The sequence below is a fragment of the Vespa velutina genome, chromosome 19 (assembly GCF_912470025.1).
Source record: "Vespa velutina chromosome 19, iVesVel2.1, whole genome shotgun sequence".
Taxonomy (NCBI): Eukaryota; Metazoa; Arthropoda; class Insecta; order Hymenoptera; family Vespidae; genus Vespa; species Vespa velutina.
In genome coordinates, this window is record NC_062206.1 from 2,749,254 (window position 1) to 2,769,361 (window position 20,108).

General features: G+C 29.1%; 3 protein-coding genes across 15 annotated transcripts in view; 1 reads left to right on the forward strand and 2 right to left on the reverse strand.

The window, feature by feature from the left end:
- Window positions 1-581: 581 nt before the first annotated feature.
- On the reverse strand, window positions 582-7,263 carry LOC124955620 (sodium- and chloride-dependent GABA transporter 1-like). 2 transcript variants are annotated; one of them, XM_047510295.1, is made up of 9 exons: window positions 6,903-7,263; window positions 5,505-5,784; window positions 5,127-5,427; window positions 4,859-5,042; window positions 4,502-4,769; window positions 4,051-4,425; window positions 3,672-3,974; window positions 3,435-3,602; window positions 582-3,357 (listed from the first exon to the last, which is right to left on the reverse strand). In XM_047510295.1, exons 2-9 carry the CDS (start codon window positions 5,658-5,660, stop codon window positions 3,268-3,270), a joined length of 1,845 nt encoding a protein of 614 aa, XP_047366251.1. In that variant the 5' UTR covers window positions 5,661-5,784; window positions 6,903-7,263; the 3' UTR covers window positions 582-3,267. The 2 variants fall into 2 exon arrangements, with proteins under 2 accessions (XP_047366251.1, XP_047366254.1); XM_047510298.1 differs by lacking the exon at window positions 6,903-7,263 and adding an exon at window positions 6,150-6,773.
- Window positions 7,264-10,044: 2,781 nt separating this feature from the next.
- LOC124955754 (uncharacterized protein KIAA2013 homolog) lies at window positions 10,045-12,612 on the forward strand. The gene is made up of 7 exons (XM_047510636.1): window positions 10,045-10,519; window positions 10,594-11,065; window positions 11,141-11,378; window positions 11,476-11,714; window positions 11,783-12,010; window positions 12,076-12,350; window positions 12,417-12,612. Exons 1-7 carry the CDS (start codon window positions 10,339-10,341, stop codon window positions 12,602-12,604), a joined length of 1,821 nt encoding a protein of 606 aa, XP_047366592.1. The 5' UTR covers window positions 10,045-10,338; the 3' UTR covers window positions 12,605-12,612.
- Window positions 12,613-14,866: 2,254 nt separating this feature from the next.
- LOC124955706 (metabotropic glutamate receptor 7-like) overlaps window positions 14,867-20,108 on the reverse strand; it is a 38,663-nt gene continuing 33,421 nt past the window's right edge. For 6 of the 12 annotated variants that reach the window (XM_047510530.1, XM_047510529.1, XM_047510525.1 and 3 more), the window contains 7 exons: window positions 18,932-19,155; window positions 18,246-18,526; window positions 17,661-17,965; window positions 17,474-17,599; window positions 17,165-17,312; window positions 16,856-17,085; window positions 14,867-16,765 (listed from right to left, as the gene is read on the reverse strand). In XM_047510530.1, the coding sequence (XP_047366486.1) occupies window positions 17,033-17,085; window positions 17,165-17,312; window positions 17,474-17,599; window positions 17,661-17,965; window positions 18,246-18,526; window positions 18,932-19,155 (1,137 nt within the window). In that variant the 3' untranslated portion in view covers window positions 14,867-16,765; window positions 16,856-17,032. The remainder of the gene's footprint in view (window positions 16,766-16,855; window positions 17,086-17,164; window positions 17,313-17,473; window positions 17,600-17,660; window positions 17,966-18,245; window positions 18,527-18,931; window positions 19,156-20,108) is intronic. The other 6 variants (XM_047510527.1, XM_047510528.1, XM_047510532.1 and 3 more) reach the window with 6 other exon arrangements.

The following is a 20,108-nucleotide window of genomic DNA, read 5'->3' on the forward strand; positions in this document are numbered from 1 at the left end:
ATCGAAAAAATGCGATTTCATTTATCCAAGATAATGATTATGATTTCTAAATACTTTTATATTTTCAAAGATAAAAATTATATTCAACGATAAAGAAATATATAAAGAGAAACTTTTTTGCCACGTTTAGCAGATCAAATAGTTTAGTAAGCTTCATACTTGTAAAAATTTTCAGTTGAACTTTATTAATCGCATTATACTTTTTCAACATCTATGCTCAATCTTCAATTATTTTTTATAGTATAAAAGTAAAAAAGTTCGCTTATTAGATGCAAGAATATAATTTAATAAGATGTAGTAAATAAAAGTAAATGGAATTACGTATATGCATAATGTAAATTAAAATAATTAACAATAATTTAAATAATTAATATCATTAACATTAATTGTGTATAATTATGAAAGTTTTATTTAAATTCTGTCAACATCAATTCAAGATGATGAATATATAAATACTATCTATTCTTATATCATGCGTTGTCTGAAATAACAAAAAACTTAAGAATTTATTAAATCAAGAAATAACAAGAAACGTAAGAATTTATTTAAGGTAACTTATACAATATTTCTAATTGGCTAAATAACTGTATAATTTAACTTTAATCCATATATTTGATCTATATGACAATAACTCTCTATGTCATACTTATATTTCAATAAACAAAAATATTATAGTAAATATAAATCTCAAGAATCAATTTACATTACAATCTCTATGTCTTATCAAAGAAGCATCCTCTTTAGAACTTAAGAGAAAAATCTATCAAATCAAGAGTGTTGTATAATCTATATAAAAGAATGTTAGATTGTAAAGAAAGAAGAGTAAATATAATTCATATGAGATGGTTGGATTGAAAAACAGAATAAAATTCAAGAAAAAAGGAATTATATTTTAGAATGTTTAATTTTTTACTAGAGAATCTATGTAGAGACTGATCACCAGAATATAGAATACAGGATATAAAGATAAATAAATAAGATATGTTTTGATTTATTTACTTTAGTTTAATGTAAATTAATTTAAGATTGATTTAGATCAAAATCTTCATCCAATATGATAAATAGCATTAGATATATTATTAATGCTATTTTTTGTTTTAAATAACACAATAGGAATAATATATAACTGAGTTTTTTGGAGGGGTTTGGATTATTTGCTTGGCAGATTATTTTATATACTTATACAAAATATACAGGTTATGTAAAATCTGATTATGACAGAACATATTACACTTGCGCAAAATATACAGTCTGAAAAAATATGTTCAATAAAAATTGACAATATTTTTTCTGTTTACAAATAACATCGGTATAATTTTTTTCAGCGATTTTATTTGATTTATAGAAATATTCTTCTTTTTCATTCAAATCATTATCGGATAAATCAAATAATTTATAAGCTTATTATGCAAGCGCTTTTATGTTTTACCATTAATTAATTATTATCTTTACTTTGATAGTATTTTCCCAAATTTAAAAAAGTGAAGGATTATTATCATTGTTCTACCGAGTTACATAATCACAAAAATTTATTTGACGTGTCATTGTAATACAATTCATATGAATAAAACAATGTTATTTTTAAATCCAATTATACTGATTAATTAACATTTTCGTTAACAGCATGTACTGGAGGCATCAATGTAGATTGATATTATTATGATCGTATATCTCAATATGTCTCTTGGAAATTAAAATTTTTTTATGCGAAATGAAACTTAATGATTAAAATAAAAAATAAAAACGAACAACCGACGTAAAGATCTCGATGTCGTAATAAATATAATAAGATATATAGAAAAGACTAAAGTTTCAAAAAAAAAGTCATTGAAAAAAAAAAAGATCGTTGTTAATAATAAATATTAATAATAAATGAAGGGATTAATAATAATATTAGTAATAATAATAATAATAATAATAATAATAATAATAATAATAATAATAATAATAATAATAATAATAATAATAGTTATAAAGTAATATTATTGCAATAAATAATATTTCGTATGCGACAAGCCAAATGGCCCATTCTATTTTGGCGCGAAATTTAAACCGAGATTTGTATTAAGCGCGTCATGATTTAATTTCTAAATTGAAATAAATCAAATTATCAATCTAATGAAATAATAAATAACAGATTTGATATTTTTGTTGTACATACAATATGCTATAATCGAAATCGAATTTAATAACAGTCGCATTAAATGTTTATCGAATTAAGTGAATGTTTTTTCTATTCGTCTTATATCTTGTATTTTTTCGAAAAAATGAAACAAAAAAAAAGAAATACTCGAAATGGAGATCGTCTACACGTCGATCCACAAATGATCATCATTTTATATTCATTATATGAACACATTACGGATGCATATACATATGCATGTACATGCACTATTTCTTTTGATTATACTCAATAGTAAAGTAATGATTTTAATTGAAGTTTGCCTTTTCTTTTTTATTGTTGGTTTTTTTTCGTCATTTCATTTACTCTTTCACGATTGGTGTTAAAACTCAAATAGAATAATTAAGTGTGATAAACAATAACGAATAAATTATTTGTTGTTTTTTTTTGTTTTGTTTTTTGATTTTTCTTCTTAATAATTCTTTATGCGATCTTATAAGCATACTAAATCTAACTTTTGACATATATTATTCTTTTTATACATACACATCTATATATCCTATATACCTACGTTTATGTAATATAACTCTATACGTGTGTATGTTTATGTGTACACATATATATATATATATATATATATATATATATACACACACACATATATTGATCTTTCTAAAGGTACTAAATTCTCAACCTAAAGAGCATACAAGTGCAACTCAAACTAATAACGTATTATGAGTACATTGCACATAAAGACACGTGTATATATTATTTGTTGGCATATGCCTACATTAGATATAACACACTCTTCCTTTTTTTTACACAACTTTTTACAAGAGTTTTAACGCCAACGATTAATAATAGAAGCAGAATTCTCGTCCTTTCCAATATGTCCGAAGTAATAATAACAAATAGCGCTATTAATATCATTTGTTATTGTTTATATTGCACTGTTCGCGATAGATCGACGTATTACCTACAAGATTGGCTAGTTAATAAGCCGATTCAATTGTCATACGCATAAAGCGTTGAAACTTTCTGGAAGCAACGAGAACGGCAGTGTTGCGTTCTTTCTCCTCATATCTCATAAGGTCAAAATAGATCCCTGTGATCCAGGTAATTGAGAAAAACAAGGACTAAACATTTTAAAGTGGTGTTAATTCGACCGATGGTTGGCCCATTTTTGTTCGTAACGCTGCAACATCATCTTCTATTCGAATTAACAATTTATATTTCTGTAACAAAAAAAAAAAAACGTGTACAATTCTATTATTATTATTTGTTCATTTTAATTTTTATATCTCTGACTTACCGTACTGTTATCACCTGGTGTTTTCATCCATGCATATAACATGTATCCTGGTATGCAAAGCATAGACGATAATGCTGTGAACCATCCCAATACGTGTGACCACCAAGGATACTCATAATCCAAGTATTTTACCGGTGTCCATTGCACCAAGTTGAAGACAAAAACTCCCTATATAAATATTAATCAAACTACTATGTGCAACATAAAATTTTCTTTGATAACATTTATAATACTCACGACACATATCATCGGAGTTGTTATAGTCCAACAAAATTTCCACCACATTAGAGGATAATAACCGATCATATCCCGAAGAGCATCGTAAAATCTGTTCACCCCGAAAGCCCAACTGATCGAGATACATTCGAAGAAGATCAGGAAAAGTAAGCAGAATCCAGATACAGCGTAAGAGTCCAGGATTTGGAAGACGTACATTCCACCTTGCGAAATACATGAGAGTCCAATGAGATAAGATAAAGCACAGACTATCGCAATAAACACTTCTTTACGTCGACGTAATAACTGAGGCCATTCGTCTACCTATTTTATAAAAATAATAAATATCTATTTTATTCGAATAATAAATAAATAAAAAAATTGTCAAACAAGAGTTTACCATTGCAGTGATGAACCCTTCCATAGTACAAAATTGCGAATCCAGACCAATTAAAAGTAACATAAAGAAGAAAAGACACGACCAGAGAGGTGCACCTGGTAATTGAAGGACTGCAGAAGGGTAAGCAAGAAAAGCTAATCCTGGTCCTGAAGCAGCAACTTCGGCTACAGGTTTTTGTTGTTCATGAGCCATGAAGCCAACAACCGAGAAGATGACAAAGCCAGCAAACATGCTGGTTGATGAATTTACCGAGCAAACGATTAGGGCATCTTTGTAAACGTTGTTGGTAAATTTGTTGTAGCTACCAAGAGCAACCAATGTTCCAAGACCGAGTCCATAGGAAAAGAAAATCTGTGTAACTGCGTCTATCCAGACCTATTGAATTTTTTTCTTATTTTTAATAATCAGAAGAAAAATTTAATAACATCTTACATTTTTTATTTTAACTTACCTCGGACTCTTTTAATTTTGATAGATTTGGACTGATGTAAAATCTTATACCCTCCATTGCACCAGGCAAAGTAATCCCACGAATTAATAAAATCGTAAGTAAAACGTAAGGGAAGAGTGAAGTGAAGTAAACTACCTTGCCAGTCCATTTTACGCCTTTCCAGATACAAAAGTAACATAAAATCCATACCAATAATAGAGTACCAGCTAATTCCCAACGTATAGTACCTACATACTCTACTCCATCACTAATTTGTAATGCTCGACGTCTATGAACATAGGAAATGATACATTAATTTTCTTCGTGTTTCTTTCTTTATCTATTTCTTTTCTAAATGAGCATTATCATCCTACTCACTCCCAGAATTCTTTTACAGGATCTGTGAGTTCATTGACGGTGACATTCATTTGATTAACAGAACACATTTTAATTACATTGTGATTCCTTGTCATTTGATCCCAACAAAGTAACGAACTTCTATCGTAAGGATTTACGCAATATTTTGTATTCCAGTAATTATTACAGCTACCCCAAGGTAATTCTAAAAAAGAAGGTGAACAAAATTAGAGATATATAATTTCTTAAATAATTTTAATATAAGAAAGAATTATAATGTTATACTAACCACTGTGCATGGACATAAAGAAATAAAATATCGCCCATGCAAGGATAACAATGTAATAAACGTTCATCCAACAGGACATCACAGCAGCGGCATAACCGATGCCTTTAAAAAGTGGAGCAATTTTAAAAACACCTAAACCGCCAACTGTTAACATTTGACCGAGAGCTAATTCCATAAAGAACATTGGTATACCAGCTAGTACCAATGTTAAGAAATATGGGATCAAGAAAGCACCACCTCCATTTTTATAACAGAGATAAGGAAAACGCCATACATTCCCGAGTCCAATGGCCAGTCCAACCTTGAAAATGAAAATAATTTTTGATGATATATATTAATTAATCAACTTTTGTTCTATTGTATTGTTCTTGTATTTACCACGCTAAGAATGAAATCCAATTTGGTACTCCACGTTCCACGCTCCGGAAGTGGTTTGCCATTATTAGCAGGAGTACATGCTAAATTCAAAGACGTGCTCGCATTATCAGGATTTTCCGAGTCAGGCACATCAGCTTCTCTAGATGTTTCCGTCATTTTTGCAAATGGACTACTAATGGATTATACTGTTCAATTATCTTGAATCTTCACCAACCACTTCACCTGACCCCTGAGAAAGCGTTCTTACGTAGGATGCTGATCTCTGTACATAACACCGTACCTGTGCAATCAAGATCATTCGATGATTGAACGATCTTAAGAAACGTTTTCCTGAATCCTGTCATTAGAATGAAAATCTACGGAAAAGGAAACTATTCATTTCGGTCAAAGACGATGCAAAGAAATAATTATCTCAATGCACTTCAGAACGGTATAGTTAAACGCTACTCATTGTTCCAAGTGTCGCGAAAAACTGGGTCAATCCATGGCGAATGAATCCAAAAAAAAAGAGAAATAAGGAAAAAGAAAAAGAAAAAATTTGTCAACTTTCATGGTCAAACATTTAACCATGGATTCGAAGCTAAAGTAGATCTAGTAGACCTTCTTATCTTCTATTAAATAATTACACTACGCTTGGCATTGTACCTCAATCACTATCGCCCGTTTAGTAAGACATTGGACAGTCTCACTCGATGAGGGAGATATATGATTAACCGGAAGTTTATCAGGTCGATTGGTAATCTTAAAGAATATAAAACTCATTGAAAAGATCGAACAAATGTAAGAGACGATGTGAACTGATGAGAAGACACATTTTTATATTATTTATATGAAAATATTTCACAAACAAATTCTTTCTCTTTCTTTAGGAAAGAATAAGAAAGATTTCTAGAAATGGTGGCTTGTTCCAACCACCTGAACAAAGAAGGGTGAAGGCCTCCACCAGTATTTGCTAGTATAGAAGCAGAGTTAAATACTAATGTCCGGCAGGGGGTCCGTGTAATAAATATCACGATCATGGGTGACCCTCCCCTCTCTTCCACCGTATTCATCCATTGGCTCCCTCTTCCTCTTCCACGCTCATAAAAAACAGCTATATTCTAATTAGCCGAGGATGTGCTGTTCCGCGTGTCCGATGTTGCATCGCTATGCGTTGACTGTCGACCCTGTCATCTGGCTTACCTTACACCCTCCCCCAACCCTTCTCATCATCCATCATAAATCTTATATTTATACCTAGATCTTTATCACCTAAGAAGATCTGTCAATGAACTCCCTTAATAACTTAAAAGTCAATGTCCATCGTTGTTCATACTTCCTATTTGATAGAATAGATAAAATCGTTCGAATCGAACGATTAGAAATGTCATAGAAATTTTCTAATATACGCACACATACCTAATTTATTGAGTTTTCTAATAGTAGAATCCGTTTTGATGATCCTAAGATAGACTTCACTTAGTCTGCACTTCACTTTGAGAGAGTCGAACACAAGTGAATCAAACACTGATTGATTTTGTTTTCTTGTTTTTTCTTTTTTTATTTTTGTTCAAAAGTCCAAACTTGGATCGTTAACGAAGATCGATAGATCGATCCATGGTTTCTAACACAATGTTGTTCTTTAATTTTAATTCGATATAGAACTCCCGAAAGAACCAGAATGTTTAGCGTCCTTCGGTCAGAGAGAAACTGGAAAGACTCTTCTTCTTCTATCTGTGGATGATGACTACGTGGATGATGCTGGGGAGCTTTCGTGCATGTCGGCTCACCGACTGAAATCAGCGAGATAGAAAACCGGGAGAGATCCCCCTTTTCCTTTTTCCCCTCTTCCCTCTCTTCTCTCTCATCCCTTCTCCCACACCCTTACATCTCTATGTATATATCTCCACTTCCATCATCTCTGACTTATGTTAGCTTTACTTCCTTGTGATCCATCTTATTTTTATATTGATCCTTGTATTGATCCTTTTATAGATCTTGATCAACTTCATTTTTATTTTTCGAATATTAATGTGCAATTCTATCGATATTGCAAAATAATAATTAATTAGAATTGACGGTATTTGTTAAATTATTTTTTTAGATGGACACATTTTTTCTAATTACTTTAATTAAATATATTGATCATTGTAGAAAAAGTCTAAAAGACAGAATTATTCCTTTCTTCGATTATGATCTTAATAGGATAGATCTTTTTAAAAGATCAATTTATCATTCTTTATTTTTCAAGATACTTAAACATCAAAATTAAATCGATTTCAAAATAAGACAATCCTAAAAAAAGGAATTATACAATTGATTATTATAATGAAGTTTTATTATTGAATGTCTTAGATGATCATTGCAGAAAAAAATCGAGAAAGAAGAATGGAAACAGAAGAGAGGAAGAGAAGGAAAAGGCAAAAAAGAGAGGGAGTCAGTAAGTTCGCATCCAGTATATCATCATCAAGTTGACATCGCTTTGCTAGTTTGGAGCCCTCCACTTCATGACTTCGCGTATCAATAGATACACAGTTTCTGCGCTTCATCCGTTTCTTCCTCCTATTTTACAACATCCTTTCAAATTTTTCTACTTCCGCAATACCTTTTTCTCTTTCCTCTGTCATATTTTATTACCATTAAATCCTTTACTTTATACATCCTAAAAAAAGATTTCAATTATTATTAAAATTATTAAAATAATTTTAAATAGAAAGAAAGAGAGAGAGAGAGAGAGAGAGAGAGAGAGAGAGAGAGAAAAGGAAAGAGAGAGGAAGAAAAAGGGGGAGAGAGAGAGAGGAAGAGAGACGAAGAGAAAGAGAGAGAGAGAGTACAATACTTAAACAATACATTCTAATAATGTAGATATTTATTATTATATCTCTCATTGTTATTATTTTTGTATTTTTTAATACCCTACACCCTCCATTTATCATTATCATTGTTATAATTATTGGTGTATTTTATTGTATGAGGAAATAAAAATCGTTTCGGGATGGACAAGTCGAGGGTGAGCCTGATCGAAGGGATTTTTGATAGGGAAGGGGGTAATAGTTCTTCAAGGGGAGGAACTTAACGATGGAAACGAGAACGCGGGAATCGACCTTGCTTTCGAAGCAATACACCACCATGCATTGCTCGTAGTTGACTGATGCTTCATGTTCATGGTAGGGAGTGGAATCCGGATGGATTTAGGGCAGGAGGTTTAGGGATACGCGCGGAATGAGTAGTTCCATGAGTCTATCCGGATCTACGTCTGCCTATGAGCTACCAGGAAAATGACGCTTCGTACGTGGACTTGGTCTCATCCCATTAATATCAATATTATAGACATAAGTGTATTAGTCATATGCATAAAAAAAAATCTTAATCAGAATTTTTTTTTCGTTTTTAATTTAATAATTTATATAAAATATATACAATATCTTTCTATGGATTTATGTCGAGAGTATTGGCTTTTAAATTTGTTTACAGATGAAGTATTAAAAATAAAGGTAGCGGAGAAAAGTATACGGATGTCCTTACCAGTATCGGAACATTTCCGATGAAACGAAATAATGATAAAGTAGGCGAGCAAGACTAGGAAGCTGGTATATCCGGAGGGTCCACGTGACACCGATCTATCCCTGCATCCGTTCTCGGTACAGTCCATCGTATAGATTGGTAACGCTTGACACTGTATAAACATATTTCAAAGTTATACGAAAATATTTGATATGGTACATTTTTTTTTGTATTTTCTTTTCTCTAATTTCAATAATAGTTCAGAGAGAAAAAAGTGAGAAAAATGATATGTACAAATTCTTATGTCTTTACCAAGATTTGTTGATTTATAACAATTGAATTTTTCAAAGTAATTGTCTTTTAATAACATTGAGATATATGTGAAATTTTTATTTGAAATAATTTTTAAATTAATAATGAAAAATTTATAGCGATAAGAATTATTTGATATTTTATTTATAATCAATGTTAATTTCACATTTTCCGATTAGATCCGTTTTGCTATTAATATTAGGTATTAGGTAGGATGGAGGGGAGTATCCCAAATGACAAGAGGATGTGCGGGAAGTGCCGCGGGAACCACGATAGTTACCGTCCTTCTCGATAGAAATTCGAGTAAAGTAAGCTATGATATTTTTTTATTCAAATTACTTTAATAATAGATATTTTTTTAATTTAAAAAATATTTTGATTATAAAATATCATAACACTATGCTATCGTAACACGGTACAACGCATGATTAGAAAGAAACACATTAGAAATTAATATTTATCATGATTTTAATATAAAAGTATATATACATATATATACTCGAATATACATTTATTTATTTAAACTTATCGTTTTGTAAAAAACAGATGATATTGATTATAGCAATTAAATAGAAACTTTTGCGGTCTTTTTTAAATAATTCGATATATATATATATCGATTTTTCGAAATGAGCCAATCAATGAAACGATACAAGAGCGAACGATTTCTGATTGGTGTATTTGAAATAATCGAGTTATCTCGATTAGTAGCTAACAAATTCGATAGTCTAGTGTGTACTCACGTGAAGTGGACAGAGTATAATCTTACGTCATATATGTCACAGATGTTAGTAATTTTTTCTATTGTTTACTCATAATGGTAGACAAATGATGTTATTACGAAATTTACGGAAAAGTGTAATAAGACATTGTTAATTAAATCGATACTTTTTTTAGCTTAGATGCTAATAATAAAATGATAATGAGACGATAATAATAAATTATTTCTACTCGCATTAAGATCTTTGATTCCTAAAGGTTATGTTTTCAAGCAGTTTAAGAAAAACGCCTATAATTTCTAAACATCATCGTTTTTACGATGAGGACAGGTGGCATGCTGGATGCTCGTGAATTTGGAAAACGAATACGTCGTTTGATAGATGTTAATTACTCTTATCGTAAACTTTTATTTTTCATTCTTATCTGCGGCGGCGTACTTTTATATTTTGGACCACAATTTGCACAATGGCTCTTCTCTACAGCCAGAGAACCAATAGAAGGTAATATTAAGTAAGACCATATTATATTATAAAATTGGTATACAATTTTAAAGAATTATTTTTTATTTTTATAGCGTTCGAACATCATTGTATGACTGAAAGATTGTCTACTTTTTATTTCGATGCAGCAGAATATAATGTAAATATACTTCATAATCCACCTTTGGAAAAAGAACATCAATACTTGCCATATATTGGTAATGGAGTATTTGGTATACCCGTCTCACCAGAGGGTTGGATGTATATTAAACATGGCAGAGCTTTATTATTACCTATACAATGGCAACCATTAGTTTCTCATCCTTTATATGAAAATAGTTTTTATAGTGAAGCTACTGTCACTCATTTCACGACTGGAATTGTTCATAAGTATCAATGTCTCAGAGAAGGTTATCACTTGAGTTTTCAATATTATGCTCATAGAGTTTTAGATGCAATATTAGTGCAGGATGTGAAAATTGTTAATCCTACATCACTTTCTCAAGAGATACCATTGAAACCATTAACTGCTGCACATTGGGCTAATTCACGATTAGAAACTATTAAGTAAATATTAATATCAACTTGTAAAAGTTTTGTCTACTCAAGTTTGCTACATAAAATAACTATGTATTCGTCTAGGATACAAGTGGATGGTTTTAGTCATGAGTATAATTTAATATCTGGATTCATTCCTCTATCTGACTCAAATAAAGTTATTGTAATATCCATAGTTTATAAAGATCCACCGAAAATGATACAAATTAAAGCAAGGAGTACTATAAAACTTGAATTTCTTACAAGTATACAATACAGTGAACCAGTTTCATCAGAACGATATCATATTGAAAGAGATGTAACTAAAAGGAAAGCCATAGACGTAAGTATTGCTTTTAAACATTACATACATGAAATGTTTATATTTTTTATTTGTCATTTATGTATTTAAATTTATATATTTATTTTATTTAATGTAGATATTAAAAAAAGCAATAATGCAACAACAGAAAAGTTTAAAAGAAGAACATGTAAAAGTATGGCAAAGTTATTGGTCTACTGGTTTTAGAATAAGTGATTCTAAAGCTGCAGGAGCTATTAATGGTCATAAAATTAATTCTACAATGTATTTGGTGCTTTCTCAAATTCCACGAGGCCTTGTAGATGTAGAAAAAAAAATTGCAACTAACGAGGGTTGTTATCATGGTCATCACACATTGTAATAAATTAAATATCTCTTTTTATATCATCTAAAGATATTAGACAATTAATAATGTATATTTTTAGAGATGCTCCCAAATTATGGAAAGATACTTCATCAATTGATAGTGTAAATGAGATTGTCGATGCATGGTTATTAACGTTAGAAAAACGAAGCTGTCATCATTTAATGGTAGGAGGTCCTCCAGCAGTACAGCAAGCTATTGTTTTAAGCCTTGGAGGCTTAAGATTTACTAATCAACATCTGGAGTTTAATATCGATCCGCAATATCTCCATCGAGATTACTTATTTAGGTATGATATGAAGTATATATCGTTATTATATAACAAAACAAATTCTCTCCTTTATATATTTACAGACGAATAAGTTATGGTAACGTAACTCATGTAAATATATCAGTAACAGTAGGAGAAGATAATCGTGCAATTTTGGGAGTAGCCTTGGACAAAAGTGACAGCGTATATTTTGGATGCGATGCAGGTTGTTTAGATGCACCAGTTTCTTTAAGTCAAACTTATACAAATTTTCCAGTAAAATTAACTAAACCATTGACTGCTATACTTTATATAACATCTGATTATCAACACATGCAAGATTTACGAAATGCTTTACATGTTCATGCTGTAGACGATGGTATGTATTAATACATATTTATAAAATGATACGAATATGTGAAATATACTTTTTAATTTTGTATAGCTCCAGCTCACGATCATCACGTAATGGCTTTACATAAGCATGGTCATCAACTTGGAGGTTTACCTACTCTTTTCTGGATTAGTATATGTTTTCTCATCATTGTTTTTCATTTATTCCTTTGTAAACTAATAATGAACGAATATTATGGTCATCAAGATCGACAAAAAGTACGATATAATAAACCTTAAACATTGTACATAGTTATTTTATTACCGATACAATATGGCTACTATAAGATATATATATATATATCTTATATATATATATATGTATATATGTATATATATATATATATATATATATATATATATATATTCTATTGTTTAAAGTTCTACCTTTTTACAGAAACAAAGATATTGTGTTTAATACTTTAAAATAAAGTTTTATATACTATTTTCATTTTTTAACATATTTTAAAAATAATCATTCCAGTAATTGAAGAGCAAAATAAAAAATCGGATAATAAAGGATATTTGTAGAATCATTGCTGTATAAGTAAAAAATAACATGGAAATCATACCTTCTTAGAATTTATAAAAAATTTATAATACTTTTAAAACATCATAAACTATTCATTTTTATTTAATAGACATATATTTAATCTGCAAACGTAATGAAAAATTTGTTTTCTAAATCTATGATATTTAGAAGTGTGTATATATTTATATATGTATATATACGATATATATAATGATGCACCTTTGATATAGTAATTTATATTTCTTATTAATACATTAGCGATACTTTTCTATTATTATTATTGTTATTATTATTATTATTATTATTATTATTATTACTACTAGTATTATTGTTATTATTATTATTATATGTAAGTCTTTGGCTCATACTTTCCTGCCAAAAAACAGAAAGTTTTCATATCTGCAAGTGATTTATTTTCTTGTTGTAATCAGTGAAGAATTTTATAAATGAAATATGTAAAAGATTAGAAAATCATTTTTGATGTCTACATAACTGACTAATTAATTAGGCTTTATCATTTTTACTTATGAAGGAACTTGACACGTCCACCAATGTATGTAAAATTCGAACATTGTTATCATTATTTTTTTCTCCTTTTTTCTTTCTATAATTATTATTTACATATAAAAGACATGGCTCTAGTGATCATACTAACGATATTAATTACTAAGAGGTATACATAATGCTTAAATGTGTATCACATTAATTATAAATTTTTATTATATTCTCCAATGTATTCCTTTACTTATATTTTTTAATTTATATCGTATATCGTTTATATTATTTAGAATATGTTAAATCGTTTTTTTTTATTTAGCAAAGATTCGATCTGCAATCTTTTATTTATTTATTTTTTTATATATTTGGACTATGTAGGATTTGATTTTTTGTTTATCTTCCACCATTTGATTTTCACTCTATTAAACATGAACTTTTTAATAATACTAATAACTACGTGCAATTTCATTTGAAATGATTTATGCACCGGAAATGCACAATGCAACTTCGTCATGAATGCAAATATATATCAAGAGTGTGCATCTATAAAATTTAAACGAATACATATATTTCTTTTGATTTTTGGCCATCATTTTCTTCACATTTAACTTTTGCATCCTATTTCTCTAACTTATATATATATATATGTATATATATAGGTACATATATAAAATGTATTAACAAATAATTTATTAAATTTTTACGATCTTACCTAATATACATATATATCTCGACTAGGTCGAAGATTAATTTGTTTTTGATTAAACAGCTAACGATTGTTTGGCACAATAAATATTAAATTTCGTTCATAAAAACGAGAATTATAGATCATAAATGGTAATTGTTTTGATCTTTTTAGTGTTGCCACGTGATCTTACTCTATTACGCGCGAATTATGAATGTATGCATTATAATGACACGATTAGTAATAGTTAATTTCGTGCTTTTTTGTTTATTATATATATATATATATATATATATATATCGAATTTTATTGCTAGTTTATGTATATGTATATGTATATAGATATAGATATAAACTAGCAATGAAATTCTAATAGGAATATTACTTTTGAAACTGTCTCTTGTAAAGAAAAATGTTTAATATAGTTGTAATAATTTGTCAATAGGAAGAATAGTTGTTTGCTCACAACTACGAGTTATTTTAAATCGATATTTTTTCCCTTAATTTCTTTACTTCTTTCTTCTTCTTCTTTTGATTCGTATTAAAATTTTTTGTACGAAAAGTAACATAATTCTTTGGTATTATAAATATCAACAATTAATATCTCATTTACTATAATATTTAACTATATCTTAATATTTACATTAATTATTTAAAAAATTTTTTTTCTATTAGTTAAATTTTATTATCGCCGGCAGTTATGTATATATATATATATATATATATATATATATATATATATATATATATATATATATATGTATATATATACATATACAAGAGTCGGTGATTATGGAAGTGGTCTAAATCATTCGAGATATTAAAAAAAAAATATTTTTTAACACGTTATTTTAAAAATTTGAAAATTACATAAAAGAGAATTAATTTTTTTTTGATTTCAAAAATGAATATACTTGTTTTGCTTGCCTCATTACAGAAAAAAAAATTTTTAAATAATTCAAACTGAAATGTCAAAAAAATCTCAAAACAAAAAATATGTATATGATTTAGATTACTTTTCAAATCACCAACTAATATATATATATATATATATATATATATATCAATTATATATATAATATATAATCGATAATAATAATTCAACAGATTATACATTATTGTTAATCTGCAAAAATTGCATTTAAGTGATGTAACTACGTTGCTTATTTTACATCACGAGTATATGGTGTTTTACATTTACACATGCAGTACTCTATTACAACACATGTTCATTTTCGTTGCAGTTACAAAGTTCAATACGATCTTCTACTATCTTTTTTCGTCTTCCTTTGTTTCTAATTGAAATCTACCGTCCATTATATTTCTTTTGGCACGTCGACACATTGACGTTTATAAGTTTGTTTTTTTTTCTTTTTATTTTTTCTTTTTATATTTTTATTTTTTTATGAAATAATTATCTCCTTATTCGCAATATTGTTAATATATAGTAATATTCTAAAGAATGCAAATATTTTTTTGTAAAGAAAGCTATCAATGATTCGGTATTATGTACAATGTACACATATATATATATATATATATATATATATATATATATATATAATATATACTATGCAAATTCGATTTCTCCATAAACACGATTATATTATATAATTATTTATCTAAGATTTCTTTTTTGTTCTAATATATAGATTCTATTAGATATTATCGTACAAAAAACAGCAGTGCTTTTCGAGACACACGATGCAATTGAAATATGAAGTACAGCCGATTTAGGAAGAAATATTTCAAAATCGATGTTCGTGAAAATATTTAAGAGCCTTATATTTGACGCTTATAGTCCTATAGTTAAATCCATTTTCTTTTTTTTTTTCGATATGCAATAGTAATTTCTGCAAAAACAAAAAAATCAATATTGAAAGAAACATGGAAAATCGAATTTTTCTTTATATTCATTAATTTCTCTTACTACAAATATAGACACGATCATCAATAATAATTATAGGACTAAAAACTATCATTATCATCATTATTCATAGTGTTTTTTCTCTTACCTAGCAATTCTTATCGTGCTGCAAGTAGTAATTTGCCTCTAACTTTGTATAATATCGTCTTAATTATCGGACATGATAATTAATTATATTTGGATTTAACACGATTGAAAAATCAATTGGATATTATATATTGTATATTTTACAGAAACATTTCTCTCTATAAGTGGATGATAAAAACGAATGATTAGGATCAAAATTTTTCTCATAAAAACGAATCAAATATTATATGTCAATTTAATCCTTTTTTAAAAGTATACTCGAAGATGTCAACGAGAGAAATGGTTATAAAAAATATTATTTATGAACGAACAATTAGGTCATTACGTGTACGTACGAATACCACTCGATTAATTAGAGCCTTAAAATTTTTTCGAAATTCTTGTTTGAAAAGTTTGTCCTTGAACGATTTTATAATCATACTTACCGATTGAAATAGTAAAAAGACCTGTCTATAATACTATATCTCGAGAGTACGAAGTTATACTCGAGTATAGATCATAATTGAATAGTTTGACGAAATGAAGAAAAGATTAACGTCGAACACTATGATGAAAAATCCGAGAATGTTGGAGATGCACTATAAATACGTCCAATATGTTCCTCGTTCGGACGATCGTTCAATTTCGTAGAGACATCTATCCTTTCAGAGATGCTGTTGATCGGTGTAGTTACCTAAATGAAAGGATATTGTGAACACATTTAAAGAATCATTTATGTCTTTTTCTTAATATCAGAGTAAATAATGGATAGGTTGTTTTGAACCTGTTCAAGGTCATAGTCCTCATCAGAACTTGGCACATCTGGTAACTCTGATAATTCACTAACGATCGAGAGTTTCTCTGTTGTTCTTGCGATTTCTTCATCGACATACACCTCCACCTCAGTCTCATGCACCTTCAGATGATGCTCTGGACAAAGAGGGAGGTGTATGAGAGCGACCTAGCTAACTGATGTTTCTTCGACTGACGGGCTTGCCAGTGCTTGACTTTCACCTAATTACAAATCGAATAAATTCAATAAAAAATTCTCCAATTGTTAGGACTTATTAATAAGAATATTTTTTTAATTTACCATTTACATGCTTTTGCTCACTTCGAGATGCTCGTGATGGGGGAGGGCTGCTACGTGATCCTGAGGTCATGCTCTGCATCGTTTGACTTCTCGCACCCGAAAATTGCATTATGAACGTTGGCCTGTTAATACAATGAACACCTCCTGGCTGTATTAACATTTATATTTAATAATTAATTTAATAATTAATAAAATATATTTCAATTTTATTTCTATGTACTCTTATGCGTATCTTATTATTATAAGTAAATTATTTTGAATCATTTATATTAATTATAACTTGATTTTTTATGATTATTTTTTACTCACGTTAGGACCAGGTCGTACATTCTTGTAAGGTTGAAATAATACAAGATAGACCTTTGGTGTGAATAGACAACCAAGAGCAACAGACGCTGAGATGTTGATACACATACACATGCTTGCTATTTGGACCTACAGAATAAACTTCTCTAAGTCTTCCTGCAAATGATTTTCATTGAATTTTGCTAGATACCTTGTAGTCATTCTTCGAACCAAAATAAATCGGTACAAAGGCAAGCCAGACTATACAGGTCGAGTACATGGTAAAACCAATGTACTTAGCTTCATTGAAGTTCTCTGGTATTTTTCTTGTTTTAAATGCGTATAGAGTACACATCAGTATGAGGAACATATTATATACAAGAGACATCATCAAGGAGAACGTTGAGACACGACATGTCAATACAGCTGATAGTGGATACGGATGGATCTCTGTGGTGTCAGGTGGTTCGATAATCAGCCAAACGATGGCACCGATCAGTTGGACTGCAGTGATCCCTACAAAAACGGGAGTTACGTAATTCAGGATCAAGCTCGAACGGCACGAACGGCCAACGTGTGACTACCCTATTAATTTGATTTGATTTGATTTTATAACGATGGAAGATCTGTCGATAAAATATATCTTCGTTAAATTTGTTTATTTGCTCGAGCAATTTCAGATCATCAAGCGTAACTTTCTAACTTTTATTTAATTTCATTTCATTTGATTTTATTTTTAATTTATAATCCAATTTTATTCACAGATCAATCATTAACTTAGATAGCACGTACTCACCGATAGCAATAACAACTTGACTTTTTGGCGACGTGTATGAAGGTCTTTTGATACTTTTCGTACCTTGATTGAATATACGTGAAATACGATTAGTTTTGGTGAGTATTGCACTGTAACAAATACTCAAGCAAAGGCCTAGACCAATACGAAGATAGGTGCAATTCCATGTTGTTGGTTTGCTCAATATAACGAAGCTCATCCCATAACAAGATAGAATCCCAACGAGTAAAACGTAACATAATTCTCGACCAGAAGCCATGATCACTGGGGTACGATTGAATCTAAAAAAAAAAAAAGTATTATAAGTAAGCTAAAATCTGATCATATTTGCGATCATAATTATACTTTAATTGACGGGTTCTCTTTCAAGTATTTGTTAAGAGTAGAGAAGGTGTAATTACTAGGAAGATTCGATCGATTCCTAATTACTACCCAGTACACTATGTTCAAATAACATTGCTACATTTTATTCTTTTTTTTTTTTTTTTTTTTAATTCCATACCATCAATTAATTACCTGAATTGAATCAATTGGATCCCAGTACACGTTGACTTTTTATCTCATCGTTTTTGTAACGAAAAAAAAAAAAGATAAAAAAAGAAAACCTTCTATATTTTTTTAACACGAATCTATTATTATATTCAATTAAACAAAACTATTTTTGTACGAAGTATCGCGTGACTTACCGAATGAATACAAACGTTGTGAAAAGTGTACTGAGGATGCCAATGGAAGCGAAAACTAATGGTACCAATGCCCACGGACTGGTCCATGATATAACTTCAGCTGTTAGTTTGATGCAACTTGTTTTTGTTTCGTCAGGAGCGTATCCAGGTCCACAGCTGCTGCAAGTGTCGTTGAACACGTAAGCATCTTCTCGGCAAGCTACACATCTCCAACAACATGCCTCCTGTAGATAGAAAAATCAGAGATTAATTTAATTAATTTTTTCTATTTATTAATATAGGTATATTAGATCTATTTAAAAGTTTAATGGCTTATTATAAAAAATCTCTTTAATACTTTATATTAATTTTTAATATTAATAAAAACTTTTCAAGCTAAAAATTAATTCCTTTTTATTAGATCTAATATCTTCTTTTATTTGTAGATATTAAGATTACCTAATTAAATCAATGTTCTTTGTCTATAAATATATTTGCAAATATCTGCTTTTTAAATAATAGAAAAAGAAAATAACAGTAATTTTATAAATAGTATAAAAATATTATAAAATATATTATAAATATTTATTACAAATAATACTGTATATCATTATTGTATATAAATATAATAGTATACAAACTATTATTATTTCCTTTTACAATATAGCATAATTTTAATTAATATGTTAATAATTTTAATTAATATTTTAATTAATATGTTAAAATTTTTTTCTATATCGACAGACCTCTTTCCATTTTCAAAGATAACTATCATATACCAGATTCGTTATTAACAGGAGATAATTTTATGATAACATTGATCAATTGAAAATTTAATTAACAGTACTAAAGTAATCATGAGAAAACAAGCGATATCCACAGGTGGTAACGATCGCACAAAGTGCTTCTGTTTTCTCTTCTTTTTTTTTTTTTTTGAAATAACTTCACATTAGAAACACTACGTTGACGAAAACTACGAGGTTAATTAGCAACGTGCTATTGAGGAAGAGAGAGAGAGAGAGAGAGAGAGAGAGAGAGAGAGAGAGAGAGAGAGAGAGAGAGAGAGAGAGAAAGAGACTACTTCAAAATAACGACTCGTTTGCATTCCTTCTAGGCTTCGTGCTTTTTCCAGAGTTTACGTGCTCAAGCATCATATCACCATTTTTAAACGAGTCTAAAAGCACAAGTTTAAAGATAC

Coding starts and splice junctions, on each gene's coding strand:
- LOC124955620 (XM_047510295.1), bottom strand. CDS start 5,660: ATGACGGAAACATCTAGAGAAGCTGATGTGCCTGACTCGGAAAATCCT. Junction 4,426..4,501: donor CAAAATTAAAAGAGTCCGAG/GTAAGTTAAAAT, acceptor AAAATTCAATAG/GTCTGGATAGACGCAGTTAC. Junction 3,975..4,050: donor AAGGGTTCATCACTGCAATG/GTAAACTCTTGT, acceptor TTTATAAAATAG/GTAGACGAATGGCCTCAGTT.
- LOC124955754 (XM_047510636.1), top strand. CDS start 10,339: ATGAGGACAGGTGGCATGCTGGATGCTCGTGAATTTGGAAAACGAATA. Junction 11,379..11,475: donor CTAAAAGGAAAGCCATAGAC/GTAAGTATTGCT, acceptor TATTTAATGTAG/ATATTAAAAAAAGCAATAAT. Junction 12,011..12,075: donor CATCGAGATTACTTATTTAG/GTATGATATGAA, acceptor ATATATTTACAG/ACGAATAAGTTATGGTAACG.